The sequence below is a fragment of the Neoarius graeffei genome, chromosome 7 (assembly GCF_027579695.1).
Source record: "Neoarius graeffei isolate fNeoGra1 chromosome 7, fNeoGra1.pri, whole genome shotgun sequence".
Taxonomy (NCBI): domain Eukaryota; kingdom Metazoa; phylum Chordata; class Actinopteri; order Siluriformes; family Ariidae; genus Neoarius; species Neoarius graeffei.
The window spans coordinates 32,297,191-32,315,593 of record NC_083575.1 but is presented as its reverse complement, the minus strand read 5'-3'; the positions used below and the strand labels follow the sequence as shown (position 1 = coordinate 32,315,593).

The following is an 18,403-nucleotide window of genomic DNA, read 5'->3' as shown; positions in this document are numbered from 1 at the left end:
CCATTTTCTGGAAAAGGAGTGGAGGGCAGAATTTGTGTATAAATAGTGTGCATCATATAATGTTCATGAATCTGAAGTGTGTATATTGTTCAGTAATGTTAAGAGAATGGTGGGCTCTGTGTTATAGGTTATACCTGGGTATAATATTCAAGGTTCTGTGTGTTGCATAGCCTACCTGGTTATGAATTTCCAGACTGTGTTGCAGAAGATGTTCAAGGATGTGTTGCACAGCTGGGTGTTGTGTTAAAGACTCTGTGTTGCATATCAGGGTATGATGTTCAAGGCTCTTCGTTGAATAGCCAGTGATTTTTGGATGTTTGATATTTTTGATTAAGGATATGAGGCACTAGCCTGGCAAGCCAGACTATAACATGAAATGTACAAGCAAAAATACTTTCTGCCACTAGGTAGGGTTGTCTAGTTCACTATGCTAATGGGGCACACCTTTCTATGCTTTGATATCCGGCCTACAGGTTTTACGATGAATGCGTAAAATGGGCTTCCCGTTTTAAAAACCAGCAGCCGCCACTGGGCTCAAGTACTACCACTTTTAAAAGGGGGTGACCCGTCTATCTTAGATAACTATCAGCCCATTTCTAGGTTGTCAACTTTAGCTAAAGTGTTTGAATCTCTTGTCAGTGATCAAATAAAACACTATTTAGCTGAAAATAATATATTAAGTTCAACTCAATCAGGCTTCAGACAAGGTCATAGCACTATAACTGCTGTAACATCTGTTTTAAATGATTTTATTTCTGCCTTAGACACTAAAAAAATCCTGTTGTGTACTTTTTGTTGACCTATCCAAGGCGTTTGATACAGTTGACTTTAAAATACTGTTGCATAGGCTAAAGGCAGTAGGTTTTAGTAATCCAGTGTTACAATGGTTTTCTAATTATTTAGTAGGCAGGACACAGTGTGTTGCCTTAGAGAACTATCAGTCATCCTTACTTACCATAAAAGCAGGTGTCCCTCAAGGGTCAGTTCTCAGCCCAATCCTGTTTTCTTTGTATATTAATGATGATATAGATAAAGGCCTAAATCCAGCCAAAGTACATCTGTATGCTGATGATACCATCTTATATACTGTTGGTTCCTCAGTGCAAGACGCCCTGGATTCTTTACAAACTGCCTTTTTATCCATTCAAAATGCATTGTTGCAGTTAAAATTAGCATTAAACACAAAACTAAGTATATGATTTTCACACGGTCAAGATCATGTCCTGATGGTAACTTAACAACACTTGATGGTACCTTCTTGGAGAGGGTTACGTCCTACAAATATCTTGGCATTTGGCTTGACCAAAAGCTCACATTTGAAGTACATATCAATAATCTTTTAAGAAAGCCAAGACCCAAGGTCGGTTTTTATTTTCGTTTAAAAAAATGCTTTTCATTTTTAACAAGAAAAAGGCTGGTCCAGAGTACTTTTCTCTCAGTGTTGGACTATGGTGATACAATTTATATGCATGCACCTTTATGTTTCCTCAAGAAGCTGCACTGTAAAAAAACTTAAGTGACTTTAACTTAAAAAAATTATTCAACATTATGCGTACAGATTTTTGAGTAAACAGAACTTTTTGTCAGCAACTCAGATTATTGAGTTCAAACTTAAGTGGACCAAACACACTAAACTCAGTAACTACAACAGAGACTGTTATGTTCCCTGTACTCAATACTTGAAGTTAATGGAACACTTTCTGAAACTCAGATTATTGAGTTTCAAACTTCAACTTAAAAAAATGATTCAACATTATGCATACAGATTTTTGAGTAAACAGAACTTTTTGTCTGTAACTCAGATTGAGTTCAAACATAAGTGGACCAAACACATAAAACCCAGTAACTACAAAGATGCTAATGTTGCCTGAACTCAATAATTGAACTTACTGTAACACTAAAAATGTGTTTTCCCGTAACACTAAAATCGTTAAATGTTTGACTTCTTTTGCAGGTTTTGTTACTTGCTGAAGCAATTTAGACTAGGGATGGGCATGATTAACCGATTAATCGATAATTGATCATTAAGGATTTCATTGATCACATGCAATCACTTAATTTGTGAATTCCTATTTTCTCAACTGGTGTACTTACAAATGACGGTACATTTTTTTAGTCAGAGAGAACTTTATTTGAAGAGCTGAGCTTCGGCACCTTCAAGTAATGCACAGTGAGGCAAAAAGATTACAAAAGACAAATGGGTACATCTCTGGTTACTGATACACAAATAGCCACGGTCACATGACAGACGTGACCCCTGTTTCAACATCAAAGATTGCCATTTGAAAACAGTTAACTAGGCAAAAATAATGCAAAGCACAAACAAAAAAATAAACCCTGTAAATTTAAAGGAACAGTGCGCTTTTTTACACTTAAAGCCCCGTTTTCAGTCATCTCGTCATCAAGTACAACAAGCAAATGTGATTTTTGTTCAAATACACCTGTTTGAAGACTTTGTGCTACTTGGTAGCAGCCAGACCATATTGACAATCACTCCAAAAACTGATTAAACTTCCATTTACAAAGACGTGAAACTCACCGAGTGGCCAGGGGTGCTCACTGATACTCTTACAAAAAAATTGCGGCGAAATAGCAGCTTTCCAAAAGGTTTAATTCAAGTTCTTGTGCAGCAACCATAAGAACAGCAACTTGCAGGAAAACCAAAGACTCTTGAGCAAAACAAGCTACAGTACAGCCAGAACTTGTAAAAAATGGCACCCGTGGAACAGTACTTCCATTCTTCCTCATTGTCGGTTTGTTTTCACGGAAGCGACTCTTCTCTTTCTGCTGAAGGGTCTTGAGTTTACTCCCGCCACTGTCAGAATTGTTCAAGAATGCCTTTGTAGTCTTTTGCTGCGGCAATATCTTCTGCTACACTTACCAGAGTTCACTAGACATCCATTTCTATCATCCAGTCTTAACAGCGAACACCCCTGACCACTCGGTGAGTTTCACAACTTTGTAAACGAAAGTTTAATCCGTTTTTGGAGTGATTGTCCATATGGTCCGGCTGCTACCAAGTAGCACAAAATCTTCAAACAGGTGCATTTGAACAGAAATCACATTTGCTCGTTGTACTTGATGACGCGATGACTGAAAAAAGGGCTTTAAGTGTAAAAAAAAAAGTGCACAGTCCCTTTTAAAAGGGCACATCTTTGGTTACTGATACAAAAACAGCCACTGTCACATGACCGAGGTGTCCCATTTCATCTCAGCATCACAAATTGCCATATGAAAAAACACGTTCACAGCAACAGGCTGCACAGGAAAAAATATATAGTGTATAAAACATAAAACTTCAAACATACAATCCACAGTGAACCAGGCAATTAACTACACACCAGGCAATGAATTTTACAAATTCAGCCAGTAGCTACCGTAACAGTTTGTCTTTGAATGATTGAGCTCTGGTAGAGCAGTTATCCCCAAGACCAAGAAAGACTTTGAATTATTTCACACGTGTAATTTAATTTCCAGTACCCCAAGGAATTGAGCACATAACAATCCGAAAAATAAGGAAAACGCAGAAGGCAAATTCTTAAATGTTGTGGATTACCACACATTCTTCAAGCACTATTGCGAAGTCCTCCATTGCACACCAGGCAATGAATTTTACAAATTCAGCCAGTAGCTACCATAACAGTTTGTTTTTGAATGATTGAGCTCTGGCAGAGCAGTCATCCCCAAGACCAAGAAAGACTTTCTGAATTATTTCACACGTGTACTTCAATTCCTTGGGGTACTGGAAATTTAGCACATATAACAATCCAAAAAATAAGGAAAACGCAGAAGGCAAATTCTTAATATTGTGGATTACCACACATTCTTCAAGCACTATTGCGAAGTCCTCCATGTGAGGTGAAGCTGTAGCCCCGCCATCGTCCTCGACCACAGTCAGGACTGCCATTCTCACACCTTTGGTGTGTTGTTCTTCTGGATCAGTGTTCTGTTGAGCAACAAGGCAAAAAAAAAAAGTTTAGTTGTAGGCATCTGGACTTCTTCACTCTATTCCAAGGAGCATTTTCTTTTCTGGTTGGTATGAGGGAATCTAGTGGTTGTATATACTTCTCTAGACCCTTCCTTCACCAGTTGACCAAGGAGTCACATGTCAAGGTGTTCGAGAACCCTTAGCAAAGACCATAGATCCTAAGATGGCTTACTGGCCAGGAAATGCATTGCCAAACGTGTAGTACGGAATGCTGTTCCATGGGCCCCTCCATTGGGCCATAGGGGTGCATTGGATGCCATTTTAGGGGGATTATGGTGACAGGTAGTCATAGATATAATAAAACACCTCACCTCAGGTAGCTGTTCTGAAAAATGGCTTCCGAAATAAGTCACCATATATGGTCAAATCTGGCCGAACATCTGGATTATGGAGACCCAAAAACTTAATTTTCGTCCATTTCATGAACCATGTGACCAAATTCATGGCGAGATCAATGTGTCTGGGTCATAGACATGTATCTACAGTCTGGGTCACTTTTCCCTTAAAAATAGTGTCCATGGCCGTACCAAATAGGTTGTATAAAACACGAGTGGACATGTCATTGCCTGACAGTACTGGAAGGTGGCCAGTGTCGCCACCATCTTCTGTAGGTAGACCTGTGCTGGGCTGTCAGAGTAAATCAATGGAGAGAGGGCCCACCTCTGTCAAAAAGTGACTGACTGACTCAAAACTGTGGAAATATCCTTTGACACAATAAAACACACAACTATTTGAAATACCTGGCTAAATATCTACCTAAATCATATGACTTATTATATTTTTTTCTTAAAAAAAAACAACAGTTATTTAGTCAGGCATTTCAAATACTGTCCTTGTTTAATGGATTTTTTTTTACAGTATTAAGCCAACTCTTGAAAGAGACAGGTCGTTTCTCCATTGATTTACATGGACTGCAGAGCAACTGTCTACATACAAAAGATGGCTGCCAGGATTACCGCGACGACTGGAGGTGTGGCCACTCTAGTGAGCTTTGGGCCGTACTACACGTTTTGATGTGAATGGCCTGTCCTAGTATCAATAGTCCTTGCCGTTAGTATCACATCTCTCAGTAGATGTTCAAGTGATGTGAGTTGCAGATGGGCATAGAGTGCAACTCTAGCAGGTGATGATGGTGATGAAACTGCATATCAGCGGGAGTTTGAGAGACTGGTGCTCTGGTACAGTCAACATAACCTGGAGCTTAACACTTCAGATTGTGGAGATGGTTGTGGACTTCAGTAAGCACCCCAAAGTACTGCCTCCCCTCACAATATGAAACAGCCCAGTATCAATGGTGAACTCAATCAAGTTCATGGGAAACACCATCCTCAAAAAAGCTCAGCAGAGGATGTACATTGTGAGCCAACTGAGTAAATATGGTCTACCAAGAGAGCTGTGAGTCATCTTCTACACTGCTACAGTCGAATCCATCCTTGGCACATCTATCACCGTCTGGGTTGGGTCAGCCACTAAAAAGGACAGATGCAGAATACAGCGCACTAGCCAGGCTGCGCCACCTAGTGCTCCATTTCAATTTCATTTCACTTTGCGACTACGTCAAGGATTCCTAGAACACCGTGACCCGGAAGTCCAAGTAACACATAAGCGAAACTCAAGCGTCTTTTGCTGTTCAGCACAGCAGTAAACAAAGCAGTAAATTAGAGAACGGACAAAGCCATGCATTGTGTTGGCAACGATTCCCAACATCGAGAATTTAAATCCAGAACAAACCTAGGCTATGCCCGAGCGAATCCCAGTGCTGTGCGCTCAGACGGTTTCCACAAAGTGTCAAGGGTGATGCATCAGGCTAACAGCGCACAGTCAGGACGGCTGAAAAGATAATTGGGGCCCCCTGCCCTCCTTACAGGACCTGTACTCTGCCAGGATCAGGAAGAGAGCAGACAACATCGTCAAAGACCCCACACACCCTGCACATACACTCTTCAACCTCATACCCTCTGGTAGATGCTACAGATCCCTGCGGACCTAAACTACCAGGCACAGGAACAGTTTCTTTCCCACTTCCATCACTCTCCTGAAGACCCAATAAGTTGGTCACCACCATCTGACCACAAGATTCTGCACCACTGAATGTACTTTTGTTGTTTCACTAGTTCACCATCCGAATTTTGGATAGACATATATGCATACATTCTAAGAGCTTCTCTTGATCGAGCGGTCTCAGAGGAGAACTACCTGCATGTGCCGGGCGATCAGAAAGTGCTACACGGGTCACAGTGGGACATGAGCACCCGAGAAGCGCGAGAGCTCGATCTCGGAGAATATGCAATATGGGCATAATAGGGCTAAGCGCGCTTCTCTGGATCAGCCAGGTCTTGCTGGAGAGCCACCTGTGCTGGCTGGAGTGATCACTAGTGCTAAACAGGGTATCGAGCTCGCATGGCGGGAATTGTGAAGTCTAAGCTAACGCATAGTAGTACCCTTCTCTACTGGGGCATAGCAGAGAAGGGTCCAGGAGCACGGACAGCACGGTGACAACCATGGGGTAGACCTTGAACGCCGCCGAGGAAGCCACATCCGGGGGCAGGTTGGTGAGCTCGAGGGGCCATGAGCCGGTGAACCAGTGACCGTCGTAAAAGCCGCTGAACCCGTCTGAGGGTGTGGCATCAATGAAAAGGCAGAGCTCCACGAAGAAACGTGGTCATTGTAAAACATGGACAAGCCATTCCATTGTAGGAGAAACAGGTGCCACATCTCCAGATCCCGAAAGCACTGACCGTCGAGCGAAACGGAATCTTCCAGGGCCAGAATGGAGTGCGCGGCCATCAAAAGATGGGAAATGATAGCCCTGCCCTGGGGGGTGACCCGGATAGCAAAGTTGACATGGCCGAGTAAAGACAGGAGGTTGTGCTTAGTCTGAGTTGGACAAGCCAAGAAGCCGTAAATAATCATGATGATGCGGTCAACTTTTTCCTTGGGGACCATTATGGGGAGCGGAGAGGTCAACGATGAGCCTCTTTCCTGAATACTTTCGAGTAGCGACCCCAATGGGGTTAATGCAATACACCGGGAAGGGGGGTTTGGAGAACGCCACTGCTGAAACTAGGCAGGGGGTGGTGGCACGGCTCCATTGAAGGGGGGAAGGTAACGCGGGTGCCGCGGGCATCTGCGTGGGTGGGGGTCAGGGGCAAATGTGGTCCAAGACTGAGGGATGGAGAGGGGGAGGGTAGGGAGCAGCGAGGTGGTCGCCGCGGAGGGAGGCAGCAGCACAGCACCCTGGTTCAGCAAGGAGAGCAGCATTGGGGAATCAAGGGCGGGCACTTGGGATGCCACCGCAAACGAGGAAGCAGGAGACCGGCGGGCCCCAGACAGCCGCGCGGGAGGGTCGAGACCAGGCACGGTCGGCACGGAGGAATCGCAGGCAGGAGAGAGCAGGAGGCAGCCTTAGCCTGGCCCTCAGTCATCCCTGGAGAAGGGGAGGAGCAGAGGAGAAAAAACCAACAGTGGATGGCAGAAGCAGGCAGCCAGAATCATCCCTCTGGAGCAGGTGGACAAGGGTATCCTTCCGTGCAGATGAGGAGAAGCAAATCCCCCGACACCTCAACTCACCCCAGAGCTAAGTGACTGTGTCGGCGATGTGGACCTGCGCGGCGGGGCTCCAACAAGACACCGAGGAGTGCACCGACCCACGGAATGGGGCAGGAGAAGAAGCGTGGCAAGACCTGGCACACCGCTACGCTTAGCTGGGACCGTGGCTCGGACGCCCGCAGTGCTGAGGCAGCGGGAAGCCGCCAGGGTGACTTCCACGCACGTGAGGTGGAGCCGCAGCGAGGGGAAGCTGGAGGGGCAGTTGCCCGGTCGGCGCGGTCCTGGCGAGCGGGAGGCGAGTCCTTGGCGGGGACGTCCGCGGGGTGGAGGAGCAGCAGAGCTTGGCTGGGAAGCGGAGCCCTGGTGAGTGGGTGAGTAGAGGTGGGGGAGCCAGCAGGGAGGCTCACTGGGCAGAGAAGACGGAGGACCAGGCTGGGAAGCGGGGATGAAGTCATCGAGGTCGGAGTCCAACGCATGGAGGTAGAGCTCCACGGTAGCCAGCAGAGACAAGATTTGCCGGAGCAGAAACCAGTTCGTGCGAGCAGAGGACACGAGATCCAAAGAATGACAGGTGAGCGCTGATTAAATTGCTCAGCGGCCGAAAGGAAAGGTGTGTCAAATTTCGTCACGCTCCAAGTTCCGTTTTGTAGAAACCCCATTTGTTTTTAGAGAGAGCTCAGCTGAAGACCAATTCCTTGTATACGAAAGTATACTTGGCCAATAAAGTCTGATTCTGAAATGGCTTGTGTAGGCCAGTTGTATGCCTCTTCTCTTGGTAGTTTATTCCCTTGTAAATTTAAAGTGTGCTAAAGTAATTCTATTTTTCTACAATGTCATATTTAATCTGGCTTGTAGTGTAAAATGTAATTTCATACAAGTCTATTTCTGCATTAATATTTTAAGGCGTATTTGTACATTGGCATAGTATATTTTGTACATGCATATTTGCACAAGACCATTGCATTTTCGCACATTAACTAAATAATTGTTGTGTTTTCTCTATATATTTATATTTCTTGAAGGTTTTTCACATAAATAAAAGATCTAAAGTAAAGACCTTGACTGCACCAACCACAACTGTTTCCTGCTGCTAACATCTTCCTGCCATTGCAACTCTATGGATGTGCCCTAAACTTTAATCCATCCACCCATTCAAAAGTTATCGCATTAACACGAAAAATATACGAGTCGGCCATCTTGAAAGTCGGCCATCTTGAAAGCGTAGGCCTCCAAAATCGAATTAGTCCATGTCCCTATTGCTGAGTGTCAGCATACAAAATCTGAGCCACATCCGTCCACCTGTTCAAAAGTTATCGTGTTAATACGAAAAATATACGGCAGCGGTCGGACCAAAACCATAATATCCCCGATGCTCCATGTTTCAAGGATATAAAAAAACCCAGGCGAATGAGAATATCCATACACCTGTAAAACATGTACTTACCAAGCATGTTTTCAGGATCTTCTCTGCTTCATAATCCCTGACAAAGAGCGGAAGTCCTCTGAGGGCTACAGCTTTTCTGTGTCCAGAGATGTCAGATGTCTGGAGAGGGCGGCAGATAGAGACAGAGACCATCAGCATTCATCAGTGAAAGAGGCGAAACTGATTTGCATACTGTTTGTGCATGTCAGTGAGTCAAGAGAAAGGGATTGGGTGAGTGAGTACATGAATGAGTGTGTATGAAAGTCAAGAGTGACTGTGTGTGTGTGTGAGAGAGAAAGTGAATGAATGTGTGTATGAGTGGATATGTGACAGCATGTCCCCCACCCACAAACAAAACTGCACTTCACATACTTTACTGCTATCACAACATGCCACCAAGACACACTCACCCCCGTGCCCCTCTCCACCAAGACACACTCACCCCCGTGCCCCTCTCACCAAACATATTACACTTACATACACTCTGTTACACATACAGCTACACAGTGTCGTCTTTGACTTGAAACATCTACATTCGTCCACCAGTAGAGGCTCAGAGGCAAGGATTTCTGTGGAGTCGGAAGAAGTGCATTTATGGCCTAGCAGATGCCTCTCTATATTGGTACTGTACAATAAAATGAAAGACACTATGCATCAGTTGGGAGCAATTGTCTCACAAGCTTACCAAGTTGGATGCGAAGAGCACAACACCTTCAGCTACGTTAGAATGTTTTTTTGTTGAGTGACTGAGTAAAGTTTCATATTTGTTATAATCCGTTGTCTTTGACTGTTGTCATCTTTGACCATTAACACTACCCTCCCAAAAGCACTAACATCATTCACAAAGCGGGGGAGATTGAGAGAGACAAGAAAAACTACATTGACTACATGTCTTCCTTCTTACCTCCTTATCCAACGAGTCAAGGAGTTTCTGCATCTCCTCACCGAAGTGTGTTCTTCTGGTTCGATACATCTTCAGGATTTTAGGGGTGTGAGTTTCCAGGAAACCAAGGAATTTTCTTTGCAGGTCAACCATAGTGATTCTGTGAAATTCACAATTCACCTGTAGAGGAATACAGTGAAAACAACAAGGTTAGTAAAGATTTTGTGAATGTGAATGAAAGTGTGTGTGAGATCTTGAAAGAAACATTACTAAGTTGGACAGTATGTGCATGTCAAGATGGATGGTTTTGAAAAAAGGTTTTGGAAGCAGTGTAACTGGCAAAGGGAGAGGAGGTCACCCCACTCGGCTTTGTACCAGGGTGTCTAGCATACCAAATATGTGTTCTGACCGCCATATTAATAAGCTTGGCTCTTTGGCATTGCAGTCAGAGCACATGTTTGGCACCCTTGAGACCAGGGTTCGAAGCTTGATTGGGTGACTTCTCTTCCCTTCTCTCCAGTAACATTTAACATGCGACACAGACTAACCTGGTATTCCATGAAAAGTGCTGGCCATCTGCGCTTCACCAGATCAACACCGGGTTCCTGGTCAACTATTTCCTTCCTCCTCAAGGGAAACGTACGATCCATAGCGTCATTAATAAACGTCATGTTCGGACTCCTTTTTTCCATCTCTGCTGTCAGTGCCTCTCTGTCTTTTTCCATAGCGTCTTGAGTTTGTCCAGCGGGCTGGTCAGGGAGGAAATGAACTTCAGCTCTCCTTGCTTTTTTTAAGCCGGGCCTACTTTCTTCACGGCTTCCCCTCCTTTCATTTACTTTAACTTCTTCACAGCCGGCATTCCGCAGCTTTTGACGGTAATTTCCAATCTTGAACGCAATACTCATTCTCCATCCATTCCACCCATTTCCACTGCCTGGTTCACGGAGACAGGGATATTTGTTGACCAGAGCCATTGCTACAGAATCCATTTCTGACCTGTCTGGATATGCAGTCAACTCAAACACGGCTTGTGCAATTTTATCAAGGATTTCACTCTTGATGTCTCTGGTGACGTCGAGCAGAGTACCATTGTTGTTGTAGATACCATTTGCCTTTTGAAGGCGCAATTCAACATCATAAGAGAAGCTTGGTATTGGAAAAGGAGAAGGCCATGCAGAGGACCGCCTACCAGCTCTTACAGTTGTTCTGGGGGATTCAGATGAGCTTGGAGGTGATGCAGTATCCAGTGAAGACAATGACACATCTGATCCCTCTGGGTCAGGGCTTGAAGCATCAATGACTTTTAACGTTGCCTTCTCTGGTGGGAGCTCTGACATATCTTCTAAGTCACATAGTTCGTTTCCGAACTCTGGATCCTCATACTGCAAACGGAATCTTTCTTTCAGCCGAAGTTCTTCCTGGAGAATTTCTTTTAAACGTTGCACAGAGTCGGGGAGCTCTGGTAATCGCAACTTCTTCACTCTGTTTTCTGGTAGTTTCACACGCAGAATCATTTTCTAAAAATAATAAAAGAAGAATTGGTGAGGTGATAATTTGAATGATGACTACTTAAAGGGATAGTTTGGACATTCTGGTGCTATTTATGCATGATAAATACAACATTGCAGTATGAGGATTAAGTTCTAAGGATACCCACACTCTTCAATACCATTTCCCCAATGAACAAAAGCAAGAGGCAAAGATGGCACCAGTTTAAATGATCATGAATCAAAAATGCATTCCGTCATAATACACAGTATCCCAAAAATACATACAAACTTTAAATCTTCATGAAGTAGGTGTTTATCAAAATTCATGCAATTTTCAAAACGTAATAGACTTTACAAACATTATTCTATTGTTTTGTTACCACCTGTTCTGAAACTGACATCTAAAGTCTACGTTATGATACCTACAACAGCCACTGAACTGATAGCACCCCAATGAAAATGAATGCAAGCAAATACAAAGACAATTGTGTGTGATTCGCGTTGTAAGCAGCATCTGGACCAGAACGAACATCAGTTTGAGAACAGGAGGTGACAAAACAATAAATTGATGTCTGTAAAGTCTGCTTCATTTTGAAAAATAAATGAATTTTAAGAAACACCTACTTTACAATGGTTTAAAGTGTGTGTACATTTTTTGATACACCCTGTAGTTACCAATGACCAAATCAGTGCATTAGAAATTTCTTTGGCGACACAAGGAGTTTCCCCCTGACAAAGTAGGCTATCAAAGGATAAAAGTCATTCAAGTCCTCAAGCATCAAAATGTCAGTTTCAGCATAACTTGTTACATCCAACTCAAATGATCGAACATGTTCAATGTACCAAGATGGGTGCTTTATGCACAAAAACCCAATGTTTTCTGCAACAAGAATTCTATGTATTCTATAGAATTCTGGTAGGCCACCACACTGACCTGCAGAGATAATCATGCCCTCTCTGTATCTAATTCCATCCACTTGAACATCAGATGACAAAGACACTGTGGTGAGATGTGAACACCTTCTCTGTACAGTATCCCTCCATGTTGCATCTAAAGATGTAACCTGAACAACTCTGACATTCTCCACATGGATACGCTGTCTGAATAAATTTGAATCCAGGTGATATGCTACCATCAACTGGTGTTTGGATGCTAGGGTAACAAGAATGTTCTTAAAATTTTGGACATCATGGACAACTGTCTTAAAAAAACTGTGTTTCGCCTCGAAACGCATTGTCCATAGCTCAACCAAGGGACCAAAACACCTAACCAGATGTGGATAATGTTCCAAGTAATGATGCTTGGGACGTAAACGGATGTCAGGGAACGTCTGAATTAGCAAGCTACGATGGTCTGCTATTTTACTTTCCAAATAGTTCAGTGATGTCTCAGAGAATTTTGTGCTGACTACAATTTCAGTGATGTCTTTGAGATCCATAAGAATTTCCCACGCTGGCTCGTTTTCCGGTACACAACTACCAATCATAAGAGGCAATAGCCTCAACAAAGTCCAATTTTCATGGCCATTGCCCCAGCCAGTGCCTCTCAAGAAACTTGATTTTGGGATTTTGTGAGGTTTATTAACCTTGTCGTAATGCATGTACGGGAATGACATTATCGTACTGTTGAGATAATCAAAGGAAATGAATTCTTTTCTGATTAGTTCTTTCAGGCACAAGGATAACTCTACTGGCACAATTCCCTCAAAGAGATCATGAAGGAGGTCAGGAGGAAAGCCGGTGATGGGGTGGAAATAGGCTAGCTGTTTGCTTAAAGCACACTCACCTTTCACACCATAAAGAATGTTGTTGCCGTCAATATTTGCCAGCAGGTTGTTGTGCTGCTCGGTTGTTCTCATCTGAAAATTAGAAGGAGGAGTTTGTTGTAGTGTCTCGCAGTTGATCAGACAAAATCTGCAGAAATTGGACACTGAAAAACTCTCTTGAAAGCCAGCCAAGCCATGTGCTGCCAGGTTATCAGCACAGACACAAAAAATGCTGCCTTTCACACTGTGTCGTTTTGCCTCAACATATATCCCTTCCTTTTCCAAGATTGAAATGTCTCTCAACAAAGGTGCAAAGAATCTGTCAAATCCATACTGCTTCACATCATCACTCCTACCAAGAGCAGCCAGCTGAATAGATGACAAAGATGACCGGAACTTTGCAGGTAAGTCCAGTGGTACCCAATAAACTGCTGTGATTTTATGTTTTTTTCTGGAAGTACCCAATGGATTGCAAACTTCAAAATCATCGGTGTAAAAAGCTAAAGCCAAGCTAGACTCTTCCTCTCCAAACAGTTTATTGCATTGAAAGTATCGCCCATCTCTGAATGACTGAAAAAACCCAGGAGTCCTCTCTCCAGTGAAATGAATGTTTCCAACCACATCCTGGCAACAAAGTAGACGTTCAAGCATCTGCAAAACTGGTACATAGACAAAGCATTTCTTTGACGCACCATCATAAAGATACTCTACTGGTTGTACTACTGGAAAGTTTTGTAAATAGTAACTGTTCCTACGATAATCAGTGGATAGAGCACCCTTTGCTTTAGTACTCTCATAAAATGGGTTAGCTCTAAGCACGGCTTCAGTCACCTCCTCGACAACACGGTCATCAACTTCCTGGCTGTGTTTAAGAAGTACCCCTCTCACATTTTGCTGTGCACGTAATCTTGAATAATGAACTATGTCATTCAACTCCTCTATAATTTTCTGTGTGGCCTGTCTTGAAATATGCAATGTTGTCTGCATACAAAGGAAAAGTGAAGCAAGTCTATGCTCTAGAGAAGGTGCATCTACTCTATCTTCACAATCACTTACTGCTGATGAAGAGGGAATATGTTCACAGACATGTTCACTAGCTGACTGTCCAACTCGGTCTTCATCTACAGGCTCTGTTTCAACAACATCACTTTCAGCTGTCCTTATATCTTTCACAGTGTGGTGTTTATGCAACCTACTTCTGTGACTACTGAAAGTAGACACCACATTGCTTCTGAAATCACAATTTACAAATGGGCATCTAACTGTCTGACGACTCCTTAAATGCAATCCTAAATGACTGAAAATCTGCTTTTCATCACACACATCCTTGAAATCACATAGTTCACATGTAAATGTTGTGTTCTGTACGTGTTTGTGATTGTGAGTGGAAGTTAGACAGATGACATCTTAATGAACCAGATGTTTTAAAAGAACAGACACAATCATTGAAAAAACATGACCAGCGGGCACCTACATGACCGTGGTGAATTCTGTGGTGTCTCAGAAGAGTCTCTGTGCTGTGGTGTGAAAATGTACAGAATTTGCACTGCATCACCATTCACTAAGATGAAGAGAGAGAGATAAACAGAATAAACACTTCTGATAAGGAAAATGCCATGAATAACCTACATGAAAAAATAGCAAGCAGCCTATCACATGCTAACACCAGCAGAGGGGTAAGCTGGTGTGCTCACAAGTAATGTAGGGTAAGCTTAACTAAACATGCATACTGTACATGCATGCATACTGTATAGGGCAACTACAGAGTCTATTTACAATTTATGAAATGTATTACAACAGCAAAAAGGCACAATTAGTCTGAATCACATGCATACAAGACCATATTCAATTTAAACTGTACAACTACTCGGGCTCGATGACAAATTGGTGTTTTGATTTAAATTTCTTTGACTAATCAGCCAACATGCGCCATGTGTTTCTAATACTTCGATTCACCTCGCGGGCAAAAGCAGGCTATCACGTGACACCAGCAGAAGAGCAAGCTGGTGTGCTCACCCATTACAAGTAATGTTAGGTACCATGAAACATCTAAACTGATGAACGTAACTTAACATGCATATAGGGCAACCACAAAGTCTATTTACAATGTATAAAATGTATTACAAAAGCAAAAGGCGCAATTAGTCCGAATCACATCCATGCAACACATTTAAATTGGGCTCACTGACAAAATGGTGTTTTAGCTCTGGTGTAACTTTCTTGGACTAACCAGCCAACATGTGACACATGTTTCTATAGGCTAGCCTACTTAAATTCACCTCCTATGTGCACTGAAATCTCTCGGTAAAATGTTAAGGACAAACCAGTTACTCCAAGCGAACATTGGGTAACATGTGGAGAGACAACACTTTTGTGGCGTGTTTTAGCTGGCGAACATGCGCTAAATAGTTAGACAAAGCTGAACGCACAATATAAGGGCTAACAGTTGGTTAAACTAGCAAACGCGCTCGACAGCTCACAGCAAACACAGTTGAATGCATGGGCGAAGCTAGCGTGCCCCAGCTTAATTAAATTGACTGCTTCTCAGAAAACCTCCCTTGGTCTTTACAAAAACAGCTGCTTTTGTTGGTATATTGTCTTGGGTAGAGACACTTAAAGTACTTCAACCATATCAGACAACAAAGCAAAAATTCTTGAACAGACACTTCCACTCACCAACGAAGTTACAAGAGGTGTGGATTGCAATGGCGCTGCGGTGGATTCATTGCTCTTCTGACCTCTTGGACGTTGCCTCCTACTGAGCATGCTCAGTCATATTTCAAAAAAGTTGCGTCAACTTGGCAAAGACGTTGCTGCAATTTACGTACATATTTTATTTTTCCAGACTTTCAAGCTCAATTTTTCTCAACATTGACTTAAAACAGACATGCAAAACACATTTGTGAGTTACGGCAACTTCCATGACATATAAGTTTCTTTGTTAATTAGTTATTTGAGTTAAGGCAACTAATTTCCGAGTTGGATTTTTTATAGTGTGGATGCAGTTTATCATTCTGCATTGCAGTTTGTAATAGGGGCCCCCTCAAGAACTCACCATTGTGATCTATACTTTAAAGTTCAATGGCCATCTTTGTATTTAAGACGGAAATTGCACATGTTACTTTTTATTGCTAAGGCATTGTTGGGCAAACTTCCCCATTATATCTGTAATATTTTGACTTTTTGTACTTCTTCATATAGTACATGTTCCTCACACAAGTTATTATTACAGTTTTTCACCCCTCGTACTGAATTAGGGAAAACAGGCTTTTCTTTTTTTGCTCCACATCTCTGGAATGAGTTGCAGAATACATTGAGTATGGACTCTCTGCCTTCATTAGAGATTTTTAGGAGAGCAATTAATACTGTATACACTGAGGAATGTCATTGCTTTTAGAGTTACTCCACAAAAATTTTTAGCTGCCACTATGTTTTATGTAAGTTTATTTTTTTTTATTATGTGTTAATGTGTTTGTCTGCGTCTGGAACTTTTTGTTGGCTGCTATTTTGACCAGGACTCCCTGGCAGAAGAGACACTTAGTCTCAATGGGACAATCCTGGCTAAATAAAGGAATAATAATAATAATAATAATAAATAAAATCGGGGGCGGCACGGTGGTGTAGTGGTTAGCGCTGTCGCCTCACAGCAAGAAGGTCCTGGGTTCGAGCCCCGGGGCCGGCGAGGGCCTTTCTGTGCGGAGTTTGCATGTTCTCCCCGTGTCCGTGTGGGTTTCCTCCGGGTGCTCCGGTTTCCCCCACAGTCCAAAGACATGCAGGTTAGGTTAACTGGTGACTCTAAATTGACCGTAGGTGTGAATGTGAGTGTGAATGGTTGTCTGTGTCTATGTGTCAGCCCTGTGATGACCTGGCGACTTGTCCAGGGTGTACCCCGCCTTTCGCCCGTAGTCAGCTGGGATAGGCTCCAGCTTGCCTGCGACCCTGTAGAAGGATAAAGCGGCTAGAGATAATGAGATGAGATGAGATGAGATAAATAAAATCAGCTGGATGGACACATGGGCCATAGGAACAACCCCGGCACCTTCCTCAAGCTGTTTGAGTGTGTTGCGGAGGTGAGCTCGTGGCCAACCTCACAGTGGGCGGCTCACCTACTGCTGCTCCTGTTGGGGAAAGCCCAGCTTGTGGCTCGACAGCTCCTGGCCACCAACATGCTGGAGTACCCCTGAAGCCAGCCATCCTACAGCGGGTCAGCCGCAGCCCAGAAGACCAGCGCCAGTGCTTCCGCTTGTTGGCATACAGCAAAGTGGACTGGCCATATGTGTTCAACCAACAGCTCCGGGATACCTGCAGACAGTGGCTGCTGGCCAGCGAGTGCAACATCAAATCCATCATCGAGCGAGTGACACTGGAGCAGTTTGTTGCCCAGCTGCCAAGTGAAATGTCACCGTGGATCTGGTGTCACCAAACGACGTCAATGGAGGAGGCGGTCCAGCTGGCTGAGGATCATCTGATGGTGTTTCTGGAAGCAGGCTCTGTTACAACTTCCTCTCTCGCTCTTACTTTTGATGTCTCCTTCTCCCCCTCCCTTTCCTTGCCCCCTCCTAACCCACCCCCGCGGAAACAGGAGCCAATTCCCCCGAAACCTGCTCCCCGCATTCGTGTCTGTCCTCATGTTTCTACTCTCCTTTCTCCTTCTGTGTCTGTGCCGCCATTAACCCCCTCTCCACAGATGAACTCACCCACACCCACCAGAACCGAGTGCAGGCAGGTCTGTAGGTGCAGAGGGAAGGCAGGGAATCAGCGCTTCCACAAGGAAGCAGGGCTACTGATTTGTGTCCCTGATGCACCTCAGGCTTCCCCTGATCGAGCGGGGGTGTACAGGATAGTTGTAAGTATTCAAGGGAGTGCACATCAGGCTTTGGTGGATTCAGGTTGTAATCAGACCTCCATACATCAAAGCCTGACTCAATATGGGGCACTGAGGAATGCACATTTGGTGAAGGTTAAGTGTGTGCATGGTGATATACACCAATATCTGTTAATGCCTGTCACTGTCCACTTCCGGGGAGAGAAACAGCGTAGAGGCAGCGGTTAGTCCGAGCCTCACTCACCCACTAATCCTGGGAACCAATTGGCCAGGGTTTAAAACATTAATGAAGCAGATTGTAGTGGGTGAGTCCTGCAGTAACACATCATGGGAGGATCCCGCCACAACATTAGCTGGGGAGGTGGTCCCAGGACCGTCTGCATCAGTACCACGTCATGATGACACAGAGAGTGGGGGGAGCCCTCCTCCCTGTCTGGAGAATCCCTTAGGGGACTTCCCATTGGAGCAGGCATGTGACA

The 18,403-nt window shown here is 43.8% G+C and overlaps 1 protein-coding gene across 1 annotated transcript; it reads right to left on the bottom strand.

Annotated features, from left to right (window-relative positions):
• Positions 1–9,012: 9,012 nt before the first annotated feature.
• LOC132888593 (uncharacterized) lies at positions 9,013–10,846 on the bottom strand. Its single transcript, XM_060924643.1, has 4 exons — positions 10,392–10,846; positions 9,865–10,023; positions 9,438–9,529; positions 9,013–9,080 (listed from the first exon to the last, which is right to left on the bottom strand). Exons 1-4 carry the CDS (start codon positions 10,830–10,832, stop codon positions 9,047–9,049), a joined length of 726 nt encoding a protein of 241 aa, XP_060780626.1. The 5' UTR covers positions 10,833–10,846; the 3' UTR covers positions 9,013–9,046.
• Positions 10,847–18,403: the final 7,557 nt, after the last annotated feature.